At 42.8% G+C, this 22,414-nt stretch overlaps 1 protein-coding gene across 2 annotated transcripts in view; it reads right to left on the reverse strand.

Moving 5' to 3' along the window:
* Positions 1-6,959: 6,959 nt before the first annotated feature.
* RANBP3L (RAN binding protein 3 like) overlaps positions 6,960-22,414 on the reverse strand; it is a 92,092-nt gene continuing 76,637 nt past the window's right edge. For both annotated transcript variants that reach the window (XM_082243333.1, XM_082243332.1), the window contains exons 11-15: positions 21,282-21,406; positions 20,252-20,372; positions 11,955-12,097; positions 10,200-10,395; positions 6,960-7,856 (exon numbers count right to left, since the gene is read on the reverse strand). In XM_082243333.1, the coding sequence (XP_082099459.1) occupies positions 7,813-7,856; positions 10,200-10,395; positions 11,955-12,097; positions 20,252-20,372; positions 21,282-21,406 (629 nt within the window). In that variant the 3' untranslated portion in view covers positions 6,960-7,812. The remainder of the gene's footprint in view (positions 7,857-10,199; positions 10,396-11,954; positions 12,098-20,251; positions 20,373-21,281; positions 21,407-22,414) is intronic.

The following is a 22,414-nucleotide window of genomic DNA, read 5'->3' on the forward strand; positions in this document are numbered from 1 at the left end:
TTACAGCTGTAATCGCAGCAAAAGGTGGCGCTACAAAGTATTAACTTAAGGGGGCTGAATAATTTTGCACGCCCAATTTTTCAGTTTTTTATTTGTTAAAAAAGTTTGAAATATCCAATAAATTTCGTTCCACTTCATGATTGTGTCCCACTTGTTGATTCTTCACAAAAAATTACAGTTTTATATCTTTATGTTTGAAGCCTAAAATGTGGCAAAAGGTCGCAAAGTTCAAGGGGGCCGAATACTTTCGCAAAGCACTGTATTATTTTAGGGGGTGCCTTAAGACTGTCCATAATTTTAAAGGGTGCCTTAACTGAAAAAAGGTTGTGAAACACTGACATAGAAAAGGCAATTTGCTTTTGTCTCATTGTGTTCAGTTTGAATAAATATGATGTGTGTGCTGAAAAAATGAGAAATGCACTACTTTTATCGCAATACACTGCATCTCAACCCGCTGTGGTGAACAAAGATGAAGGATATTTCAATAAAGTTGGAAAAAAAAAACAAAAAAAAAAAAAAACAGTATGATGTGTCATTTATGAGGTATTGGCCCTATAACCTTAACAGCGCACACCAGAAGCTGCAGTGGAACGCAGCTGTTGATGTGCACCAGCCCTTAAGGCTCGGTTCACACCTATGTTTTTTTAATGCTTTTTGCAGAAACGCACTACAGTCCATTTAACATGGTTTCCTATGGGACACGTTCACATCTATGCCTTTTATCAGCTGCTGTATTTTCGGAAAGGGTCAGGGGCTTTTTTAAAAGCAAAACGGTCCGTAGTGTGTTTTTGCCACGATTTTCGCGTTTTTTTTAATCCACCCACATCAAATTGGCCAAAAAAACAAAAGGCAATACGCATCAAAAAACATGCAAAAAATGGGTCAAAAATGCATGTGCAAAAACGCAAAATGCGCCGCAAAAAAAGCACTGTAGAAATGGATCAAAAGCAAACTGTAAAAGGTGTGAACCAAGCCTCAAGCGGAATTCCAGGAATTCATATTTTTGCATGTTTAGACCAATGTATATTCCACCACTAGCACAGTAATTTTTTTAAACAAGTTGGCAGCGGCAGCTTCCATATTCTCTTCTTGACAGGTTCCCTTTAACATTTAATTTCCACTAACATTAAATTAAACAGAGCGATTAAAAAAAATAAAATAAAAATAAAAAAATAAAAAAAGATCCCCCGTTAAATTTTTTGTGCAATACCCCACCCTTAACACAGTTGTGACAAGCTGATGCTGTTTTTTTTAATGGAACTAATGTTGTCACTGACCCCAAGTGACAATAGAATACAGTTCAGGACAGATCATACAGCATGAATAGGACCTGCACCCTCTTGCAGATTCTTTGCAAGACTGCACAGAGAATTTATCAGGTATTTATTTTAATTTTTTTTAGGCCTCTTGCACACTGAAAGTCTTCTAAAAGCCTTTCTCCTGGCAGAAAAAAAAAAAAAAAAAAAAAAAATCAGCAGTAACCACTTAAGAACCGAGCCCATTTCTGACACATGTTGTTTACAAGTTAAAATCAGTATTTCACTGCATTTAAAAAAAAACTAAACAGTAAAAAGTTAGCCCATTTTTTTTGTATATTGTGAAAGATGATGTCACGCTGAGTAAATAGATACCCAACATGTTAAGGTTTACAATTGCGCACACCCACGGAATGGCGACAAACTACTGTCAATAAAAATCTCCATAAGCCATGCTTTAAAAATTTTTAACAGTTACCAGTTTAGAGTTACAGAGTAGCTCTTTTTTTTTTTTTTTTAAATTATTGCTCTCGCTCTGGCGATCGTGGCGATACCTCACGTGTGGTTTGAACAGCAATTTAATTTGCGGGCGCGACTTCCGTATACGTTTTCTTTCATGTGCAAGCTCACAGCGACGGGGAACGGTTAAAAATTATTAATTTTTTTTCCTATTTTATGTATTTTTTAAATTTTAGCAAGGGTTTAAAAAAAAAAAAAAAAAACTGATCACTTTTATTGCTGTCACAAGCAATGTACATACCCCTTGTGACAGTAATAGGCATTGACAGGTACTCTTTATGGAGGGATCGGGGGTCTAAAAGACCCCAGACCCCTCCACTGCACTTCAATGTATTCAAGATGCCGAAAACTACATTTTAGAATACACTCACTTTTTAAATTCGGCAGCCAAGTAACCCAGAATTTAGCAGCCGAGTAACCCGGACGTGACGTTATGGACGCGGCCTCTGGGTTACATCATTGGAGACCTGATCAAAGCTGAATCCGGCTTTCATCGGGACTCCAACCAGTGGGCGGAGGTGTCAGCTGGTTGTTCGGGTCTCTCGGTGGGACGGGAGACCCTGGCAGAGCCACGAAAGGCGACAGGAGGGGGGGGCGTCCCCTCCTGCTCGATGGGGTAACGATCGAGCGGCTCCCGAGCCGCATAGGCCATTGCCGCCTGAAAGCCGACCCCCGGGTCCCAAAAAAATGGTACTGGGATTACACCGAAAACCACATTTATTTTTGCAAAGCGGTTTAGGAGCGTCAAGCATTTTGGTGATCACTCATTTCAGTATATAAGTTTTTTCTGCCCATTAAAATGAACACTGAAGCGCTAAACGCACCTACATTTACCTATGTTTTTTGCAGGAAATCGCTCCAGTTCTGAATGTACTTACCCTGGGTTTTCTTTCCTGGCTATAAACAACTGTGTGTGCATGGACACATTGGGGCTGATTTACTAAGGGCAAATAGACTGTGCACTTTTGCAGTTGCTAAAGCTTAGTAAATTAGTAGTAAAGCTTCACTTTGCAATGAATACCCAACTGCATGCAGGGGGAAAAAAAAAAAAAAAAGCATTTTTGCTTGCACTTGATTGGGTGATGGAAGTCAGCAGAGCTCCCCCTCTTTAACTAAGCTCTGGAGCAACTGCGCTTGTAGAGTGCACAGTCTGTTTTCCTTTAGTAAATCAACCCCATAGGTCAGTGATGGCGAACCTTGGCACCCCAGTTGTTTTGGAACCACATTTGAGCTGTAATTGAGCTGTAATTGAGCATCATTGGAAATGTGTAGAAAAAGAAATAGCCGCACATCCAGGAATTCCAGTTGGCTTTAGATTTCTTTTAATTCCAAAATGTTACAAATGATGACACCAAAGACACCAACATGAAGTCACATAGACGCGTTTCACATACATCTTGTGCTTAATCATTACCTATGTGTGAAACGCATCTATGTGACTTCATGTTGGTGTCTTTGGTGTCATCATTTGTAACATTTTGGAATTAAAAGAAATCTAAAAGGCAACTGGAATTCCTGGATGTGCGGCTATTTCTTTTTCTACAAGTTTTCTACGGAGGCGGGCCGGGGCCAGCACTCTATGGGATATTCCATCTCCTAGCTATCACCACACACCTGGAGCAGCATTCTCTCTCTTCAGTATCCTGGGAAATGTAGTTCCAAAACATCTGGGGTGCCAAGGTTCACCATTACTGCCATAGGCCAACATAGAGGGGCTTTTAGAGACAGAAAAAAAAAGTAAAACGTACATGGAGACTCAAAGCCCTTGAACTGCTTTGGGCAGATGGTAAGGCAGCCATCGTGAGCACTTTCATTAGAATATCCTACCTGGGCAATGAACCTATCAGCATGCTTTTGAATTATAAGAAAAGAGTACTTAAATGACACCCACACAAGCAGAAGGAGAACATGCAAAGTCCTTGAAGTTATTGTGCTGATCTGGGACCCCCATGCTGCAAGGCAGACGTGCTAACCACTAAACCACTGTTCTGCTCTTCTAAACTCTTCCAAAGACGCAAGCAAAACCTATGATGGACTTGCCAATTTCCTTGACATAAGCTATCAATAGGCAATTTTTGGGCAGGGTTGACTTGCCATGCTCTAAAGATGGGGCAAAAACAATTTATTACCTTCTCCTATGGTGTTACTCCCTCCCTGATCAGACCAGCAAGATGCAGCCCCATCGCTTCTACCTTGCTGGTAAGCGAGATTTTGCAGCATCCTGTACATGCAAGAAAGCACACTCATTAGGAGAAGTAGTTGCTGCACCAAGGAGATGTGTTGCCACCGTCACAATTGTCAGAACATCAGCCAATTGTGCAGACAGAACACTATACTATAGATGGGCCAGGCAAGTGTTTGGATTTAGGTGTTTACTTTTTTAAGCCATATTGTTGCATATTAAGCCCCCCATACACATCACCATCTTACCATACGATCATCACATAATCAACATGTTTTTTTTATTGGTTGAGCCAGATGGACTTGTGTCTTTTTTCAACCTTTGTAACTTTAGGTTTACCAATACTGTGTGTGTATTATGACCCAGATAGCAAGCAATTGAGCTGCAAGTTTGAAAATGACTTGATAAGCTATTGCTAGACTTTCCAGGCTTCACAAGTTTATTGCACAATTGCAGCAAGTCCGCATTGCATGACTCCAGATCAACTTTCTTTGAAAACATTCTGCAAGTCTGCTGAAAGTTATGTTGTGCAGTTATGTTGTGCAATAGTCATCCCACCACAAGGGGTCACTGTGACTTGCAGAGCTCTTGCCGTAGACTCGCCACTACAACTTTTCTCTTGCTAGAGACTTGCCACGCAAATTTCCTACAAATTGGAAAAGTGACAACTAGAACTTGTGCTTCAAGCGCTCTGCAAGTGTACAACTTGCCAGGAAAAATGTGCAGCAAGGTAACAAGAATTACAATTCAACACTGCCACAAATTTGTGGCAAAATTACCCTTGTTATTTTGGGAGGACCTCCCCAAACAATCAATCAATCTGTATCCAATCAGGCATGCTCTTTTACTACATAGCACATCAGCCATTTGCTGATCAGCAAATGTTGCTATGGGCTCCTTGAGCAATGGCTTATGGACCTCCCAACTGATGGCTCCTTCATAATTCTAGGTCCATTGTCACTTGGCAAAGCCAATAGCATGGCACCAATCATCTATTTGTGGTTACCTGAAACAGCTTGTAGCGCCGATCCAAGCAGGATGAACACTTTCCCCCCGGTCCTCAGGTGTGGGGGTGCCAGTCATCCAAATACCTCATCCAGTAGTAACAATACACAGTATCTGGGATGCTTCTCTCCCAACCCAACCAGTATAGAGTGTTAAGCGGCCTCAGCCGGCACTACTTCATTAACCACGCAACTCCAACATGTTTTACCTCAACCACCAGGGCTTAGTCATAGTGGCCTTTATGACTAAGCCCAGGTGGGTGGGGCGAAGCGTGTCAGTGGGATGTGGTTAATGGAGTAGTACTGACTGAAGCAACTTATATACTGGTCGGGTTGGGAGAGCAGCGCCCCGGATACTGCGATTATCTATTTAGTTGAAGGTAGTGGCATTTTCATAATGACCACCCAATGTACTAATCCTAGCAGGAGCTTCTTGAGGCCTGAAAATTATTTAAATTCCTCTGGGGGTAAAACATTTTAAAAAGCCTGCAGTACATGGTAGATCTAAAGGAAATTATACAGATTGCAACATGAATTGTAAGCTTTAGACAGAGATTCAGATATCAAAAAGATAATCTTTATCTGTTTGTGTCTGTCTTTACACGTTGAATAACCAATTTCACTGGGGCAGTAGTTGAACGGAGGGCCCGTTGGCGACTATTGGTGTCTGCCACTGAAAACAGCTGTAGCCTAACTGATTGCTCTACAGGGATTCCCAAACTACGGCCCTCCAGTTGTTCAGGAACTACAATTCCCATCATGCCTAGTCATGTCTGTGAATGTCAGAGTTTTACAATTCCTCATGGGATGTGCAGTTCTGCAACAGCTGGAGGGCCGTAGTTTGGGAATCCCTGCTTTAGAAAACATACATTTTCAGGTCATGCAGCTCATTGCTCATACAGGCCTAGTAATGTGCCCTTCACAAATCCTTCCGAGTGACTAAAGCCCTGTACACACGATCAGATTATCGAACGATCTGTCGTCTGTTTTTTTGTGGCATGCTAGTCTGATGTTGAAAGTGAAGAGGTTATTGTCATACGAATTTTCCCGTACGACAGAATTCTACTTCAGAAGTGCTGTCATGTGTTGGATTGCTTTCTATGTGTTCTTTCGTCTCTGAGCATGCCTAGTCTTGCTCTTAAGATTTTTTTCTGTCGAAATCTGTACTAAGGAGACGAAAATCAGACGTTGTTTTGACAGATGACAAAAATGATATACCCCACTGAAGAAGTCACGCCCACTGACGCAACGCGTACGGGGGAGGAGCTGTGACGTCACCCGCGACGCTCTGGAGGTATCGCTGCATCGGAGCACATCATTGCTACATGTTTCTGTCATATGTCTTCCTTAATGCACTGGGAAAGTGCTTTCTATGTGAGTAGTACCTTTTAAGCATTTAATAAAAGCCGTTTTAGATGGAGAGCACTAGATTTTTTCATGTCTTTTATGGGATGAACGGCTGCTGATTGATCTTGGAGTCTGCTTCAGAGCACAGGAGATCGGGTTTTTGCAGGAGTCCATCTGGCTATTTACCCTGATTTAAAGTGCAGTGACCTTTAGTGGTCGAGTGATGGAGGTGAGAGGCTTGTACTAACTTTGGTGATGGATTCACGTTTGACGTGGTGCCTGCATTCATCCTAACAGCCCGGGTCTCCTTAGCACACATCTGTGAAGTTGGAGGGACTACTCTTTAAACCTTAATACTTGTTTTTATATATGGACATTTTTTTGTATACATTTAGCAGTTATTGCGATTTATTGTATGCTATTTTAGCGCTGCACCTCTTTGATTTTATTATTACAAAAATTATATAGCCTGCACATCATGATTTTGTCAGCTGAAAAGTCGAAGTCAGCTGTCGAAAGCACCATACTAACAATCCGAAAATCGACAAATCGGTCGTCGGACGAATTTTCCCTGCAAATTTTCTTAGTGTGTACGGGCCTTAAAGAAGGAAACTCACGTCACATCATCAGAAATGAAAACTTAACGCAAAATTCAATTCACATGTAAACAGAGTAACACTTTATAAACGTGCCAAGCAAACCCTGTTAAATAGATTCTCTCTAAATATGTATATATTACACTACCATAAAACAACCTTTAATAAAATATAAATATATATTTATATTTATATATATAGAATGAAAATTTTAAATACACAATAGATTAGATATATATTACAAATTAGCAGAAAAAAAAAAAAAAAAAAAAATAGCCCTCTAAAGTCTCAGCCACCGTGACCAAATAAAAATGATAAAACATGTCAAATAGGATGTAAAAGACTGTAATTGTGTGCAATAGGAATATGGCAATGCATATACAAAGTAAGCTTGATCATTGCCATCAATATGATGCACAGTATTGTGACCAAGTTATACCTATTTTTTTTTTTTTTTTTAATTCACACACAATGCACACTTTGACTTGCTGGTATAATGCATGATCACGGAGCTCCAAATTAATGAATATTAAATAACAAGGGGAGGAGAGACGTTGTTGATTTTGGGAATGTTTGTCTCAAGATCCTTTGGCTAAAAATTAAGGTGCACTCAGTCATCATTCTTGAGGTATGTATATATATTTATATATATGTTAAAGTGTCCCAATTAATGATCCTGTCAAATAAGTCTTTAGTAGATACTGGATTCCAAACGCGTCGCAGAGGCCGGCAAGTCTATCCATTGGTATTATTTTGACACTCCTTGTCTGAGTAGTACTTTTTAATAGATGATGATTTTGTTCCATGTAATTCCTTCTCCCTATCGGATTCCAGTTTGAGATTGGCGTTCTCGCAGATGATGTTGTACAAAGACGCATGACTGAGAGAGGATGGATGGTAAGCAACTGTCAGGAGTACAGGACGGGCCGCTGACGGATCAGCTGGAGATGATCTGCAAAAGGGAGAAAAGTTTTAATTTTGATTTTGTGTCATTTTAATACTGTGTAATTCAAAATCAAAATAATTTTTTTTTTTTTTAATTTCCCATAGTTTTGGGAAACACAGAAGACTGATGGCAAGAAAGAGACCAAAAGTGATTAAATGGGGTTGATATACTAAAATAGACTGCGCCCTTTGCAATGCAGTTTAACTCTGCAAGTACAGCTGCTCCAGGGCTTAGTAAATATGATAAAGCTTCATTTCACAATGAATACACAAACCCCATGCAAGGATAATAAAAAAAAAAAAAAATTAGCATTTTTTTTTTTTGCACGTGACTGGGTGATGGAAGTCAGCAGAGCTTCCCTTCATTTGCTTTGCCTTTAGTATGTCAACCCAATAAAATCTGCCATTTCACAGTATTTCAAACTATTGCCAAAACTTTTTTTCTGCATATTGAATAGCACAACAGAAGGTTTTTCTCTGTCATCTGTGTACAATTGGGGCGATTTCCCTTCACTTCCCGTCCCAAAGCCAGAACAGGAAGTGAGAGTAAATCCCTCTAAACCGAGGTTGTAAAGTTGACACCAGTGTCCCTATTGAAAAATTCCCCCCTCTATTCCTTCTGAGGTCAATCTACACTGAGATGGAAAGTAAATCTCAAATTTTAATGGTCACAAGAACAACTAAAGGTAAGAGGGTGAATTTCCCTAATAAGGACAAAGACAGCAATAAAAACCTGACAGGTGTTCTGATCCTCCACCACTCTATCCAAAACTTAAAAGGTTTTGCCTTTATAGATTAGGTGATTCTAAAGCAGGCATGTCCAACCTGTGGCCCGAGGGCCACATGCGGCCTGGAACCTCATGCAATGCGGCCCACTGCCCCCTGACAATTTTTTTTTTTTGCTAGGAAGGAAGGAAGTCAGATCGGGGGCGCGGCCACAGCAGCTGCCAACTAACGGTAGGAAGAGGCTGCCTCAGAGGGGATGGGGGGAGGGGGGGGAGCATGTGCAGTGTTTCTGACTCCTACCACCATGACCACTTCAAATCACTGAAGTGGCCATGGTGGTTAGAGTGTTCCTTTATTATCGCTCAGAAAAAGTAAACCTCTGTATATTGTTTCCATTTCATTTGATCATCCTCTAGTTGTGTTAAATTAGTGCGGGGGGTGCGGCGGCGTGGGAAGGGCGCAGCGGCATTTTATTACTTATATACCTTAACTATAGTATATATTTTATATATACGGCCCGAGAAAAATTCTCTACACACAATGTGGCCCAGAGAAGCCAAAAGGTTGCACACCCATGTTCTAAAGGCAGAAGGATTTTTACCTTGACTGCTTAAGGTCCACCCTATAGCAGTTTTACTGCTACAGGGCGGCACCTCTGCACCCGATCACGTATATACGTGTGACTCGCACTTCCGGGTAGGGGGTGGCATGAGTGCCGCTGGTGGCTTTCTCCTTCTGTGATCACACACAGTGGGAGCCAAGTGGCAGATACTGTGAACTCAATGTAAATAAGGCAGATCCCCGTTCTGACAGGAGGGAAGGCATGGATCCTGTGTCTCTGCAAAGCAGGGACGTGGATCCATGTCTCCCCCAAGTAAAAGCACCTCCCATTGTACATATAAACACTGGCTAGGCACACAGTTAACCCTTTATTTGCCCCTGATGTTAACCCCTTTCCATCCAGTGTCATTAGTACAGTGACAGTGCATTTATTTAGCACTGATTACTGTCCCTGGTACCCTTTAAGTGTCAAAAGTGTCAATTAGTGTCAGAATGTCCACTGTAACATTGCAGTCCAGCTATAAGTCGCTAATCGCTGCCATTACTAGTTAAAAAACAAAATTATAAAAATATTCTATAGTTTGTAGACACCATAACTTTTGCGCAAACCAATAATTATACATTTATTATTATTTTTTTTTTTAAATATCAAGCAGAATACCTATTGGCCTAAATTTATGAAGAAATTTGAGGTTTTACATTTTTTAATGGATATGTTTTATAACAGAAAAAACATTTTTTTTCAAAATCCTCTGTCTTTTCTTTTTTTGTTTATAGCACAATCAATATTAATAAAAACGCAGAGGTGATCAAAGACCACCAAAAGAAAGTTCTATTCGTGTGAAAAAAAAATGACAAATTTTATTTGGGTACAGCGTCGCATGACTGCGCAATTGGGAGTTAAAGTAACTCAGTGCCGTATCACAAACAAATGGCCTGGTCATGAGGCGGGGGGGGGGGTAAATCTTCCCGAGGTCAAGTGGTTAATGAATTCTATGACCATCTTATGCAGAGCGTCTGTTATGATCGTTCATCCATTAATCTCATTTATTGGCAATCATACCGGACATCTTGCTAGAACAGAATTTCATTTCGTCATCCTCTTCATCCTCAGAGTCGCTGTTGGGAAGCTGTGAATGGCAGCTGTTTTCATCCTCAGTGATGGGCATGCTCTGCTCCTGCCTGGCCCGGAAGCTGCTCATTGCAATGAGCCGATGATGGATTGCAGCATGAAGGCGTGCGGTATCTTTCACACTTGCCTGAAAAATAAAGAGGGGCAAGAAAATGCAAAAACACTGATCAGTGAATCTGGTGAACGATTTAGTAAAAAATTAGCATTGAGAATGAACAGAAGCTAATTTTATTGCTTCTGATGGGTAATCAGCAGAGAAAGATTAGGGGAGTTGCAGACAACTACTTAAACATTTCACTGTAAAGAAGAAAGCTTCATAGTCTCAAAAGTGGGACTCTGCTTAAAGCGGAGTTCCAGCCTGTATTAAAATTAAAAGTCCGCAACTACAAATACTGTAGCTGCTGACTTTTAATATAAAAGGACACTTAACTGTCCAGGTATCCCGCGATTTCGGCACCCCTAGCCAATCCGTCCATCGGCTTTGGGTGCAGGTGCCGGTGTTCTGCCGAAAACTACAACTTGCCGAGAACTCCAATCATGTCACTTCCAGTGATTGTACATCAGCAATAATTGGAGATTGACAACTTGGTGTGATTTCACAGAACAGGCGGCAGCGTATACACTTCTGTGTACATGCTATAATGAGTGGACATGGTTAGTTTGTCCGCTAGTAACCAAAAACATGGCTGCCTCCAAGGCGGCGACAACTAGCAGACGGACTAACAATGTCCACTCATAGCATGTACCGAAGTGTAAAGGCTGCCAGTGTTCTGTGAAAACATCAAGTGGTTGAAATCTCCAATTATTCCTGGTGTAGAGTCACTGGAGACAACGTCGTTGGAGTTCTCAGCAAGTTGGAGTCTTCGGCAGAACACCGGCATCCTTACTAAGGGAACCAGGAAGTGAGGCCTTGCGGCTTCACAGCCTGGTTTTCTACTGTGCATGTGCGAGTTGCGCGGTGCTTTCTGAATGGTCCCGCTGTCTTCTGGGACTGGTGTGTGTCTCAGAAGGCAGCAGAGGGGGGGGGGGTTGTTTGTGGGGGGAAGGAGGGGCCATAAAAAGGTTGGTCACCTTGGTGACCTTACTTGGAAGTGGGAGCGGATTTCTGTTTTTCCTGTTCCCCCCGTTCCCCCCCCATCATATGAACTGGACGACTGTAAGTGGTTATTCATAACCTGATGAAGCAGCAAAACCCCCGAAATGTGCTGACTGTATATCACCAATGTTTTTACCAATTATTATTATCATACAGGATTTATATAGCGCCAACAATTTGCACAGCGCTTTACATTATGAGGGCAGACAGTACAACTGGTGTGTGTCTCAGAAGGCAGCAGAGGGGGGGGGGGGTTGTTTGTGGGGGGAAGGAGGGGCCATAAAAAGGTTGGTCACCTTGGTGACCTTACTTGGAAGTGGGAGCGGATTTCTGTTTTTCCTGTTCCCCCCGTTCCCCCCCCATCATATGAACTGGACGACTGCGCTGTAAGTGGTTATTCATAACCTGATGAAGCAGCAAAACCCCCCGAAATGTGCTGACTGTATATCACCAATGTTTTTACCAATTATTATTATCATACAGGATTTATATAGCGCCAACAATTTGCACAGCGCTTTACATTATGAGGGCAGACAGTACAATTACAATACAATTCAATTATAGTTGAAAGTTGGCCGCTATTAATTCACCTGCACCAGGAATACTTTGAGGCTGTGGTCGGTCAGATCGGTGGCGGTGATACGCAGACTCTTCCTGTTCGCTCTCTCCAGCTTCATCTCATTGAAGATTTTACTGTTCAGAATCAGCTTCAAATTGCCGTGATTCCGCATCACTAAAATAAAACATGCACGGCTCTTAGTCTGTACATAGTAAACTCGAAAGTGAACATGCTACCCATACATTACAGTAGAACTCCAACCAAAAGTGATTTTAGAAGCTCTGTCTGGTTTCTACTCTGAATAATTTCTCTTCATTTCTGTTCCAGCAAAGAAAAATCACAGAGGCAGAACATTCTGTACCTCCAATAGGGACACAAAGTAATATAAACACTGAATGGGGAAAGGCGAGAACCGCCATCTTTCCAGTATATTTTTAAGTTTTGCTTCTCACATTGCACTGAAGTTAATAGTTCACAATTTTACACGGCAATAGCTGGCAACATGTAGCAAGAAAATAAAAAACATTTATTCAGTATATTTAGGTTTTTGTTGAGAGCGCTGCACCAACCCAACTATATTTGAACTGCTTTACTATTTGCCATTTATAGAAAGTGTCCCGCAGCTTATAGCACTCAATTTTGCACATTATTTCTGGAGGCGCAGAGGTTCATTGCATTATATTTAGTTTGTATGCAGATCTAGGTTTGCTTTCCTGTAGGGGGGTTTCTCCTTACTTACAATACTAGTGATAGAGGGCACTGTGAGAGTAAACAGGCAATGCAATCTTTTTTATCATGCTTTTAAGTGAAGTCACAGTGTATGTAGAAGCAAAAAAAAAAAAAAAACCAACAACTGATTCTAGGGCAATATCCCCCCTGGACATAATCCCCCCCGGACAACATCCCTCCCCCCTGGACATAATCACCCCCGGGCATAATCCCCCCCCGGACATAATCCCCGCTCTAACCCTATGTCCGTCCAGGGGGGATGTTGTCCTGGGGGGATATTATCCGGGGGGATTATGTCCAGGGGGATGTTTTCCGGGGGGATATTGTACTGGGGGATATTGCCCGGGGGATAATGTCCTGATACCACAACGACTGTACATCTCTGCAACAAATTCATGCACATCCCCCTGTGATTTACCCCTTAAAAATGCAGCAACTACAGAAAAAAATACCTATAACAAATATGACACCTGCGCTGTTGTTGAGAATGTGTATAAGACAGATTTCAATCTATGAATGAAGCTGCTTTTACATCAAGACATACTGGGAATTTTATTTTTAATTAATAATTTAATTTTTCTAGTTTTTACACTGTTGTTGTAATTTTCTTTTTTTAATCACTTTTATTGCTGTCACAGGAAATGTAAAACATCCTTTGTTGACCGCAATAGGCAGTGACAGGTACTCTTTATAGAAGAATCTGGGGTTTATAAGACCCCCAAATCCCTCCTCTACTGTTGAAAGCATTCAAAACACCAAGATCAGTGTTTTTGAATACTTTCGATTTTCTTAGAATAGCGCCGTTGACATCCAGGTAAACTGGAAGTGATGCCATGTCAGCAGAGACCCGATCAAAGCCGATCCTAGGTTTGGGTATCCGCCTAGCAGTGGACATTCCAGCTAGTAACTTGAGTCTCCTCCTGGTAAAACGGGGGTGGGGGGGGGGTGGTGGACATCCCCTCCAACTGCTTGTAATAGCAATCGAATTGCTAGTTAGCCTCTCTCTACTAGGCTGTGTAATTTGGTCCCTTCTATCACCTAAAAAAAAACCTGGCTGAACCTGCTTGACTATACTCTCCCCTCTGTAAACTGACCACAGTTTATCATGGCTGCTGAGCCCTGACACCATGGTCAGTTTATGTGCCTCCATCATCTGCAGTTCTCCCCTCCCCCGTCCTCTACCCCCTCCCCTCCCTGCCTGTCAGCTCCGTCTACTCCCCAACCCTTCCCTCCTGCTGCTATCGTAACTATAGTATAACCATACAATCCCCTCTGTAAAATAACACTATGTGTCCCGGTGTCTGTGTTAACTAAAAAAAAAGATGCAGATTTCTACCTTATATCAGAGCGTCTCCCAGCATTCACGTGACAGCTCGGCTCTCTCTCCTCTATCCTCCCCAGATGATGTCAGAGGATGATTCTCGGCCCCTCCTGCTATAGCTATCAGCCTGGGAGAGGAGAGAGCCGAGCAGTCACGTGAGCGCCGGTAGAAATCCGCATCTATTTTTTTTATAAAACACAGATACTAGTACACAATGTTATTTTACAGAGAGGATTGTCTGGTTCAATTGCAGTGGGTTAACAACCACTTTAATGCTGGCCATACATGGTGCACATTTCTTCTTCATCAACACAGACAGTGCTGACAGGGGAGTCAGCAAATTGTCTTCTCCCAGTGGGGGAAGAAAGTGATTATCACTATAGCAGTCGCTTGTGATAATCGCAAGAGAATCTGCCAGGCTGGTTGTACCCCTTATAGCAGACGTTAGCGATAAAAGAGAATCCGACAGGTTTGTTGTACCCAAGGGGATTGATCAATCAACTTGGTAATTTCTGTCTGCCCATTAACCTCTTAAGGACCAAGCCCATTTCTGACACATGTTGGTTACAAGTTAAAATCTGTAGAAAGTTACTTAGAACCCCCAAATATACATACACACACACATATATATATATATATATATATATATATATATATATATATTTAGCAAAGACTCTGGAGAATAAAATGGCCGCCGTTGCAATATTTTTGTCATGCGGTATTTGTGCAGCAGTCTTTCAAACGCAATTTTTTTTGGGAAAAAATAAATTTTACTGCATAAAAAAATAAATAAATAAAAACAGTAAAGTTAGCCCAATTTTTTTGTATATTGTCTTTTTTGAGAATTATTGCTCTCGTTCTGGCGATCGCGGTGATACCTCACGTGTGGTTTGAACACCGCTTTCATATTCGGGCACGACTTACGTATGCGTTTTCCTTCGTGCGCGAGCTCAGGGGGACAGGGGCGCTTTAAAATATATCGATTTTTTTCCTATTTATTTTATTTAATTTTTAATTTTAAACCAAAAAAAAATCAGATCACTTTTATTGCTGTCACAAGCAATGTAAACATCCCTTGTGACAGCAATATGCAGTGACAGGTACTCTTTATGGAAGGACTAGAGGGTCTAAAAGACCCCCAAGCCCTCCACTGCACTTCAAAGTATTCAAAATGCCAAAATATGCATTTAATATGGACTTTTTTTTTTTTTTTTTTAAATTGGCGCCATTAGCAGCAAAGTAAACCAGAAGGGACGTCAGTTCCGGGTTACATGATCGGAGACCGGATCGATGCCGAATCTGGCTTTGTTCGGGACTCCAACCAGCCGGTGGTTGGTTGCTCGGGTCTCCCGGTGGGACAGACGACCCGAGCAGAGCAGCAGAAAGCTGTGGGAGGATGCCCAATCCAGCTCACTGGGATAACAAATCAAGCAGCTGCTGAGCCACGTATTCTGCAAGCGGTCGTACCGTGGTTAAAACGATCACCTTGTAAAACAACCCATCCAGTTTAAAATAGAAATGAAAGGCAAAACATTTGCGTATAGATACATACATTATAAATACCTTTTTTGCCCATTTTTTTTATAAGTGATCACATTCCCTCTGTTCTCAGCTGCATAAGAGCTGGGGGAGGAGAAGCAGCAGCACACTGAGATTCCCAGTGAATGGCTATGCAGCAAAGGGGGTGTCAGGACGAGTCTGATCCTTGGAGGAGAGCACACTGAGATCCAAGCATAGAGAACTGACCACGCTGTGTTCTCCTGCTTAGTGTGGTAAATTTTTAATAGGAATGTAGAGGGACTGGAAGGAACACCGGGGATTGCACTCAAAGGAAGCAATACATAAAGAACAGGAGACTCTCATACAAGTACATGGTACAGCAGACACATATCAGGAATATGAAGTTTTGGGGGGTATCAAACACTTTAATGGTTCGATTCAGCAAGAATCAGCGGAGATTCGAACGGTGTATGGCCAGATATAGGCTTGCAAACCCCATCCGCCTATTTCTCGTCTATGGGACGTGTTTTAGATACGATAACTTGTCAACACGGCAGTAGATTAGGAAACTGCCTACAAGCTGTGCCTTACATTGTTCAGAATAAAAAAGCATGCAAAAGAAAGAATGGACCATTTCAGCTGATAAGAAGGGGAACCAGCCAACTAAAACTATTCTTTTTTATTTTCCTATGAGCACAATCTTGATGGTATTAAGAGTGAAACTTCGGAATGTGCAAACAATTGATAACAGACCAGAGGGAGAAGATCAGCTGACCGCGGTATCAGCTAGTGCGCAAAACGCCTGAGCATTCGCTTGTTTTTAAATCTAAACATGACCTTTCCCCTACATTCCGAGCTGTATGAATGAGAAATACAAAGAGGAAGTGATAGTAAGAAGCAGAATCATAGGACTGTCCCTCCATGGTCTCTGCAGACACCATGTCCACTGCCAGGATCTCTGCTGATTTATTATTAATAAACATCCTGATTGGCAATTCTGGTCACATTATTTCCTGTTTGCTTTCTTTATACACTGCTACAACTTTGTTAGATAGGATTTACTATGCAATGTGGAAGTAGCGGGTGGAAAAATAATCACTCAAAAAAAAAAAAAAAAAAACAACTTAAAAAAAAGGAGAAGTACAACCAAAGCTCGTTTGTCTGTACATCTCCTATGGATCACAGGAGTGCAGGAATAGTGTCCCACCATTGGTGTCAGTGGGAGGAATAGTGCTTCAGCTGACAGCGGGCTGAATTCTGCCCACTGCTCATGTCACAGATGTCAGTCCAGGCTCGGGTGTCATCACAACCTCGTGATCCGCTAGGTACCTGGACCGACACCTGGCTCAGCCTCTCAACGAGCCACTAAGAGCCTGAGCCGGCCCCTCCCCGCCCCTCCACAGCCCAGCGCTCCAATGAGCGAGGAGAGAGCAGAGTAGAGAGCGGCGATTGACAGTCAGCAGCTCTCTGCTCGGGGAGCTGTCAGAACCGAGCGATCGGCGGTGTTCCATCGCTCGGTTCTCAGTGCAGAGGTGCCGGGGGGGGGGGGGGGGGTTGCGATGCTGCATCCACCTGGGTAAGAATACATCGGGGGAAAAAAAGGAAACCCCATACTTCTATTTTAAGCCTAAAACTCCCCATTGCAAAACATGGCGTTCGTTATAGCATAACCCCCCCCCCCCCCCCACCTACCTTTTTAGGCTCAATTCAACCCTATGCATGTTGCCTTTGAGCATTTCTGCGGGTGCTTTTTTGAACACACTATTTTGCTGCGTTTTAGCCGCAATTTGCTTTTGTGCTTTTTTTTGTGAAAATGTTGTTGGGCAGATTAAAAAAACGCAAATCGCAGTAAAACACACTACATGCATTTCTGCAGCTTCTCCACTGAAGTCTATTGAACCAAAAACGCAAAGAAAAGCACTGTTTTGGGTTTCAAAAAGCCCCTGACCCTTTCCAAAAACACAGATGCACAAAAATTCATTGATGTGAACGTGTTCCATAGGAACCCATGTTAAAAATAAATGTCCTGCATTGCTGCAAAAAGCATGAACAAATGCATTGGTGTGAATGGAGCCTTAGGCAAGATTTTCAGGGTACTAAAAACTCACTTTGCTGCTGCCAAAATGCAGTCTAAGGGGAGATTTACTAAAACTCGCACACGTAGAATCTGGTGCAGCTGTGCATAGTAACCAATCAGCTTCCAGGTTTTATTGTAATGTTTAACCAATTGCAGACTTACTGAAGATTTACTGTGGCAGGGCGGCTCAGCTGCGCATAATCAGTTAGATCTACGCGATTATGTGCATTAATGTGATTAGACACAGCGGGAGTCAGACCGCGGGAGGAGCGGGCGCGATCGCTGCCGGCCCTTCCACTATCTTCGGGGAAACTGACAGGAGAGACGCCTGCCTATGTAAACAAAGCAGGCGGCTCTCCTGTCACACAGGCACAATGAGATCATTTGTCTCAGCTAAGCTGAAACACCGATCTCTGTGTGGCGTTCACAGAGCCCTCCCCTCCCCCCCCCCACAGTTAGTAAGCATAATTAGGCTCACACTTAACCCTTTGATCACCCCAGTATTAACCCCTTCCCTGCCAGTGTCATTTATACAGCAACAGTGCATAATATTTAGCACTGATCACTGTAATGGTGTCACTGGTCCCCAAAAAGTGTCACTAATGCCCCATACACACGTGCAGATTATCTGCAGACTTTTGTCTGCAGACTTACCTTTTCTATGTAGTGCAAGGGCCTGCCGGATTGCATACAAATTGAAAGTGTTTAGGTTTGACCTCATATTATATGGTTTTGGTAAGTCTGCAGACAAAAGTCTGCAGATAATCTGCACGTGTGTATGGGGCATTAGTGTCAGATTTGTCCGCTGCAATGTCGCAGTCCCGTTAAAAATTGCTGATAAAAACAAAACAAAAAAATAAAAAGTCCAAAAATCTATCCCGTAGTATAAACGCTATAACATTAGTGCAAACCAATTATACGCTTTTTGGGGATTTTTTTTTACCAATAATATGTAGCCGAATACAAATTGGCCCAAACTGATAAAAAAAGTTTGATTTTTTAATTTTTTTTTTTTTATTGGGAATGTTTTATAGCAGAAAGTAAAAAATGTTTTTTTTTTTTTTTTTTTTACAAAATTGTCGCTCTTTTTTTGTTTATAGCGCAAAATCTAAAAATCGCACAGGTGATCAAATACCACCAAAAGAAAGCTCCATTTGTGGGGAAAAAAGGACATCGATTGTATTTGGGTACAATGTCGCACGACCGCACAATTGTCCGTTAAATAACGCAGTACCGAATCGCAAAAAATGGCCTGGAGCTGAAGTGGTAATTGAACAAGCTGAAGTTAGAAGCTGATTGGTTACTATGCACAGTTGTGCCAGATTCTGTGCCTACCAGTTTTAGTAAATCTACCGCTGTATGCAACGTCATCACTAAAGCTCCGTACACACGTACCGATTGTCGGCCGCAAATATTCGGCCGCCAACCGATCGCCGATTGTAGGCTTGTTAGTATGATGCTTCTGACAGCCGACAGCACATTTTCGGCCGAACAGAATCTGTCATGCAGACTTTAAAATATTTGTTGGCCAACACCAGAACGGCCGATTGTTCGCCAGTCAGTACAGATTTAGGCCGACAGACAGCAGATTAGCAAGACTGGGCATGCTCAGAGAAGAAAAAACACAGGGAAAGTCAACTATCACATGACATCACGTCTGCAGTCGGCTGTTGTTGGCGGACAAAATTCGTGTGCAGTCTTTTGCAGTTTTCAACAGACACGACAGCCCTGGACAAAAGACGGCCGATCGTTCGGCCGACGATCAGTACGGGTGTACGGGGCTTAACTGCTAGGCTGCTGTAGCTGAAAAGTGTACATAAGCATAGGATTGGCGGATTAAAAATCTGAATGTTAATGTTTGCCACTGTGGGTACAGCAGCAAAGAAAAATATATATAATAGGTTGTTCAAAATGAGGCACATTTTTTTTTTTCTTTTAGTGGCGGGGTAATTAGAATAGGTTTTTATTGTTGTGTCTCACTGGGGAGATTTCTCCCCCCTTCCTGTCCTGATTGTCACAGTCACTTAGGCAGGCCATACACAGTATAGATTTCTTTCCTGCAACCACGGGTTGCAAGAAAGAAATTCACACAATTCCCTCATCAACACAGACAGTGTTGACAGGGGAGTTAGCGATTGTCTTCTCCCGGCGGGGGGGGGGGGGGGGGGGGGGGGGAAGGGGGAGAGCCATCCCGCCGGGAGAAGACAAAGATTATTGCTAGTGGCTATATCAGTGGCTAGCGATAATCTAATCGCAAGAGAATCTGGCAGGCTGGTTGTACCCAAGTTGATAGGTCAATCAACTTGGCACATTCAGCCTGCCCATTAACGGTTCAAATCTCGGCCGGTTCCAGGCCAAGGTTCAAACTGTGCATGGCTGGCCTAAGACAGCAATGACAGAACTAACTAAATGGGGGTGCAGATAGAAATAAAAAACCTTAAAAAATATTCTAGCCCCTACCCATTCTAATACTTTTTGTATTGTTATACAATCACATGTTGAAAAGTCCCCCCCCCCTCCCTTAATGGCAGCTGGGGAAGTGTCACATGAACCCGCCACCATACAGCAAACACCCTCCAGCTACAGCTCATGATTGATGATGAGGTTACACTTTGACAGGTCCTCACCCTCCCCCTCTCTATTGAAAGTTTTAAAGAACCAAAAAGCTTAGTCTGGAATTGAACTCAAATCTTCCCCTTACCTATACGAGATGGGAACGGTCCATTATCATCGACAGCCATGTCATTTAGCCTAAGGTAGCCCCGCCCTCTTTCTGTCCACGCCTGATTTTCTTTGTTAAACACAAAGAGCTTGCAGCTAATCTGTGGAAAGAAACATGTCACATTCGGTTATAAAGTAGCGCAAGTCATCATACATCATACAAAAGACACCATACAAAACAGAGGACCACACAATGTTCTCATTCATAAGCCACAATCAGATATAACAAGTGGCTGTGAGTAACACTAATAAAACATGAGTTGGGCTTTAACAGATGATAATGGATGGATGGATTGATAGATGTGTGTATACACTATATTACCAAAAGTATTGGGACGCCTGCCTTTACAGACACATGTACTTTAATGGCACCCCAGTCTTAGTCCGTAGGGTTCAATATTGAGTTGCCCCAGCTATAACAGCTTCAACTCTTCTGGGAAGGCTGTTCACAAGGTTTAGGAGTGCGTCTATGGGAATGTTTCACCATTCTTCCAGAAGCACATTTGTGAGGTCAGGCACTGATGTGGATGAGAAGGCCTGGCTCACAGTCTCCGCTCCAATTCATCCCAAAGGAATAGGGTTACCAATAGAATTCCAAGGAGGGTTACTAATCTGATTGGATACAGCTGTTTTGGCTGGCACATTCCGTTTTTTAGTTGAAGGATGTTGGGCAGGATGGGGCCAATAAGGCACCCACACTAAGTAGATTTCGGAGAGTTCATCAGGAACTTGGCAACATTGCTCAGGGTATGGCCAGCTTTAGGGTTACAGTAAAGATTGGTGAGAGAGTTACAGGAAAGCTGTTCCGGTTACAGGAAAATATAATGTTAGAGATAAAGGGAAGGCTAGTGACCAGGCTGGAGGTAATGTTGGAGATAAAGGGAAGGCTAGTGAACAGGCTGGAGGGAAGGTTAATGTTCGGGTTGTATTGGTTATAAAACCGAGCATTTGCCGAATGGTCTGAGCAAGCAAAAGGAGCGCAGAGCCACATGTGCAATAAACTCCCCCACCTGCAGCACATTGCGCTCGGACTCTTCTCCAGTGATAACGTTCACTTGGTCCAGTTCATATTTCATTCTTGGCCTGGAGGTGTATGCTGCAGCGGACTCTATGAGGCTCGTATGCAGTCTGTGCTCTGGAAAAAAAAAAAAGTAAAATTAGATTTAGAAATCCCTTGACAAGTTTTATTCACAGCAATATTGAAGGCTATTGCATGCAGCACTGAAGTCTCTAATGGCTTGACTGCCAAAGGCAATGCCAATACTGGGACAGAGTAGTGAAAAGCTTTCTTTCCAAACAGCACCAGAAAGCAGGCAAGGGCATCCTCCAATCTGGGAGGGTAACCCTTAGCTGTGACAGGCAACAGCCATCATGACAGGTCCCCTTTAAAGAAATTGTGGAATAAAAACACCTTGTGATAAGCTGACATGAGGTGCACAAAAAGACAACATGTCTGCATATTTATGCAACCCACCTCAATGCAGCATTGTGGTGTGAACAGGGAACAGGACACATAGAAAACAATTGCTGATCTGTGCAGATTGACGCACATGGTGTGACATAGGAAGGAAACCAGCCGGATCATATGACCCGATTTCAGGGGTTTTTTTTGTGTGCCAAGTATGCATATAAAGGTTTATTGTATATGCCAGGGGTTTCTCTACCGAACAATCTCTTTAGTAGGGAGTCATGATTTCCACTTTAAAGCGGAGTTCCACCCTGGATTTTAATACCCCCGGGACAGTCAGGGCTAGTGCATTCCACAATGGCTAGCCTCTGATCTGTCCCGGGTTGCACTTACCTGTTAGGACAAATACTTACCTTGCAAACGTCTTGTCCAGCGCTGCCATCTCAGATGTGGGCAGCTTGAAGCCAGCGCGTCCTCTTCGGCGTCTTCTTCCGCCTTCTTTGGTCCCACGATGCTCTGCGCCGGCCCCGACGTCACTTCCGGGTCGCGCGCGTCATCCCTCCACAGCTTCTGGGCATGCCCAGAAGCTGTTTAGAAGGGGATGACGCGCGCGACCCAGAACTGACGTCGGGGCCAGTGCAGGCGCAATGATTCCTGGGAGCTATGACGTCCAGCTCCCAGGAATCATTGCAGAGCCAGGAAGTGACGACGGGCCGCGGCCGAGGAAGGAGGAAG

The sequence above is a fragment of the Pelophylax lessonae genome (assembly GCF_965119305.1).
Source record: "Pelophylax lessonae genome assembly, chromosome: 1".
Taxonomy (NCBI): domain Eukaryota; kingdom Metazoa; phylum Chordata; class Amphibia; order Anura; family Ranidae; genus Pelophylax; species Pelophylax lessonae.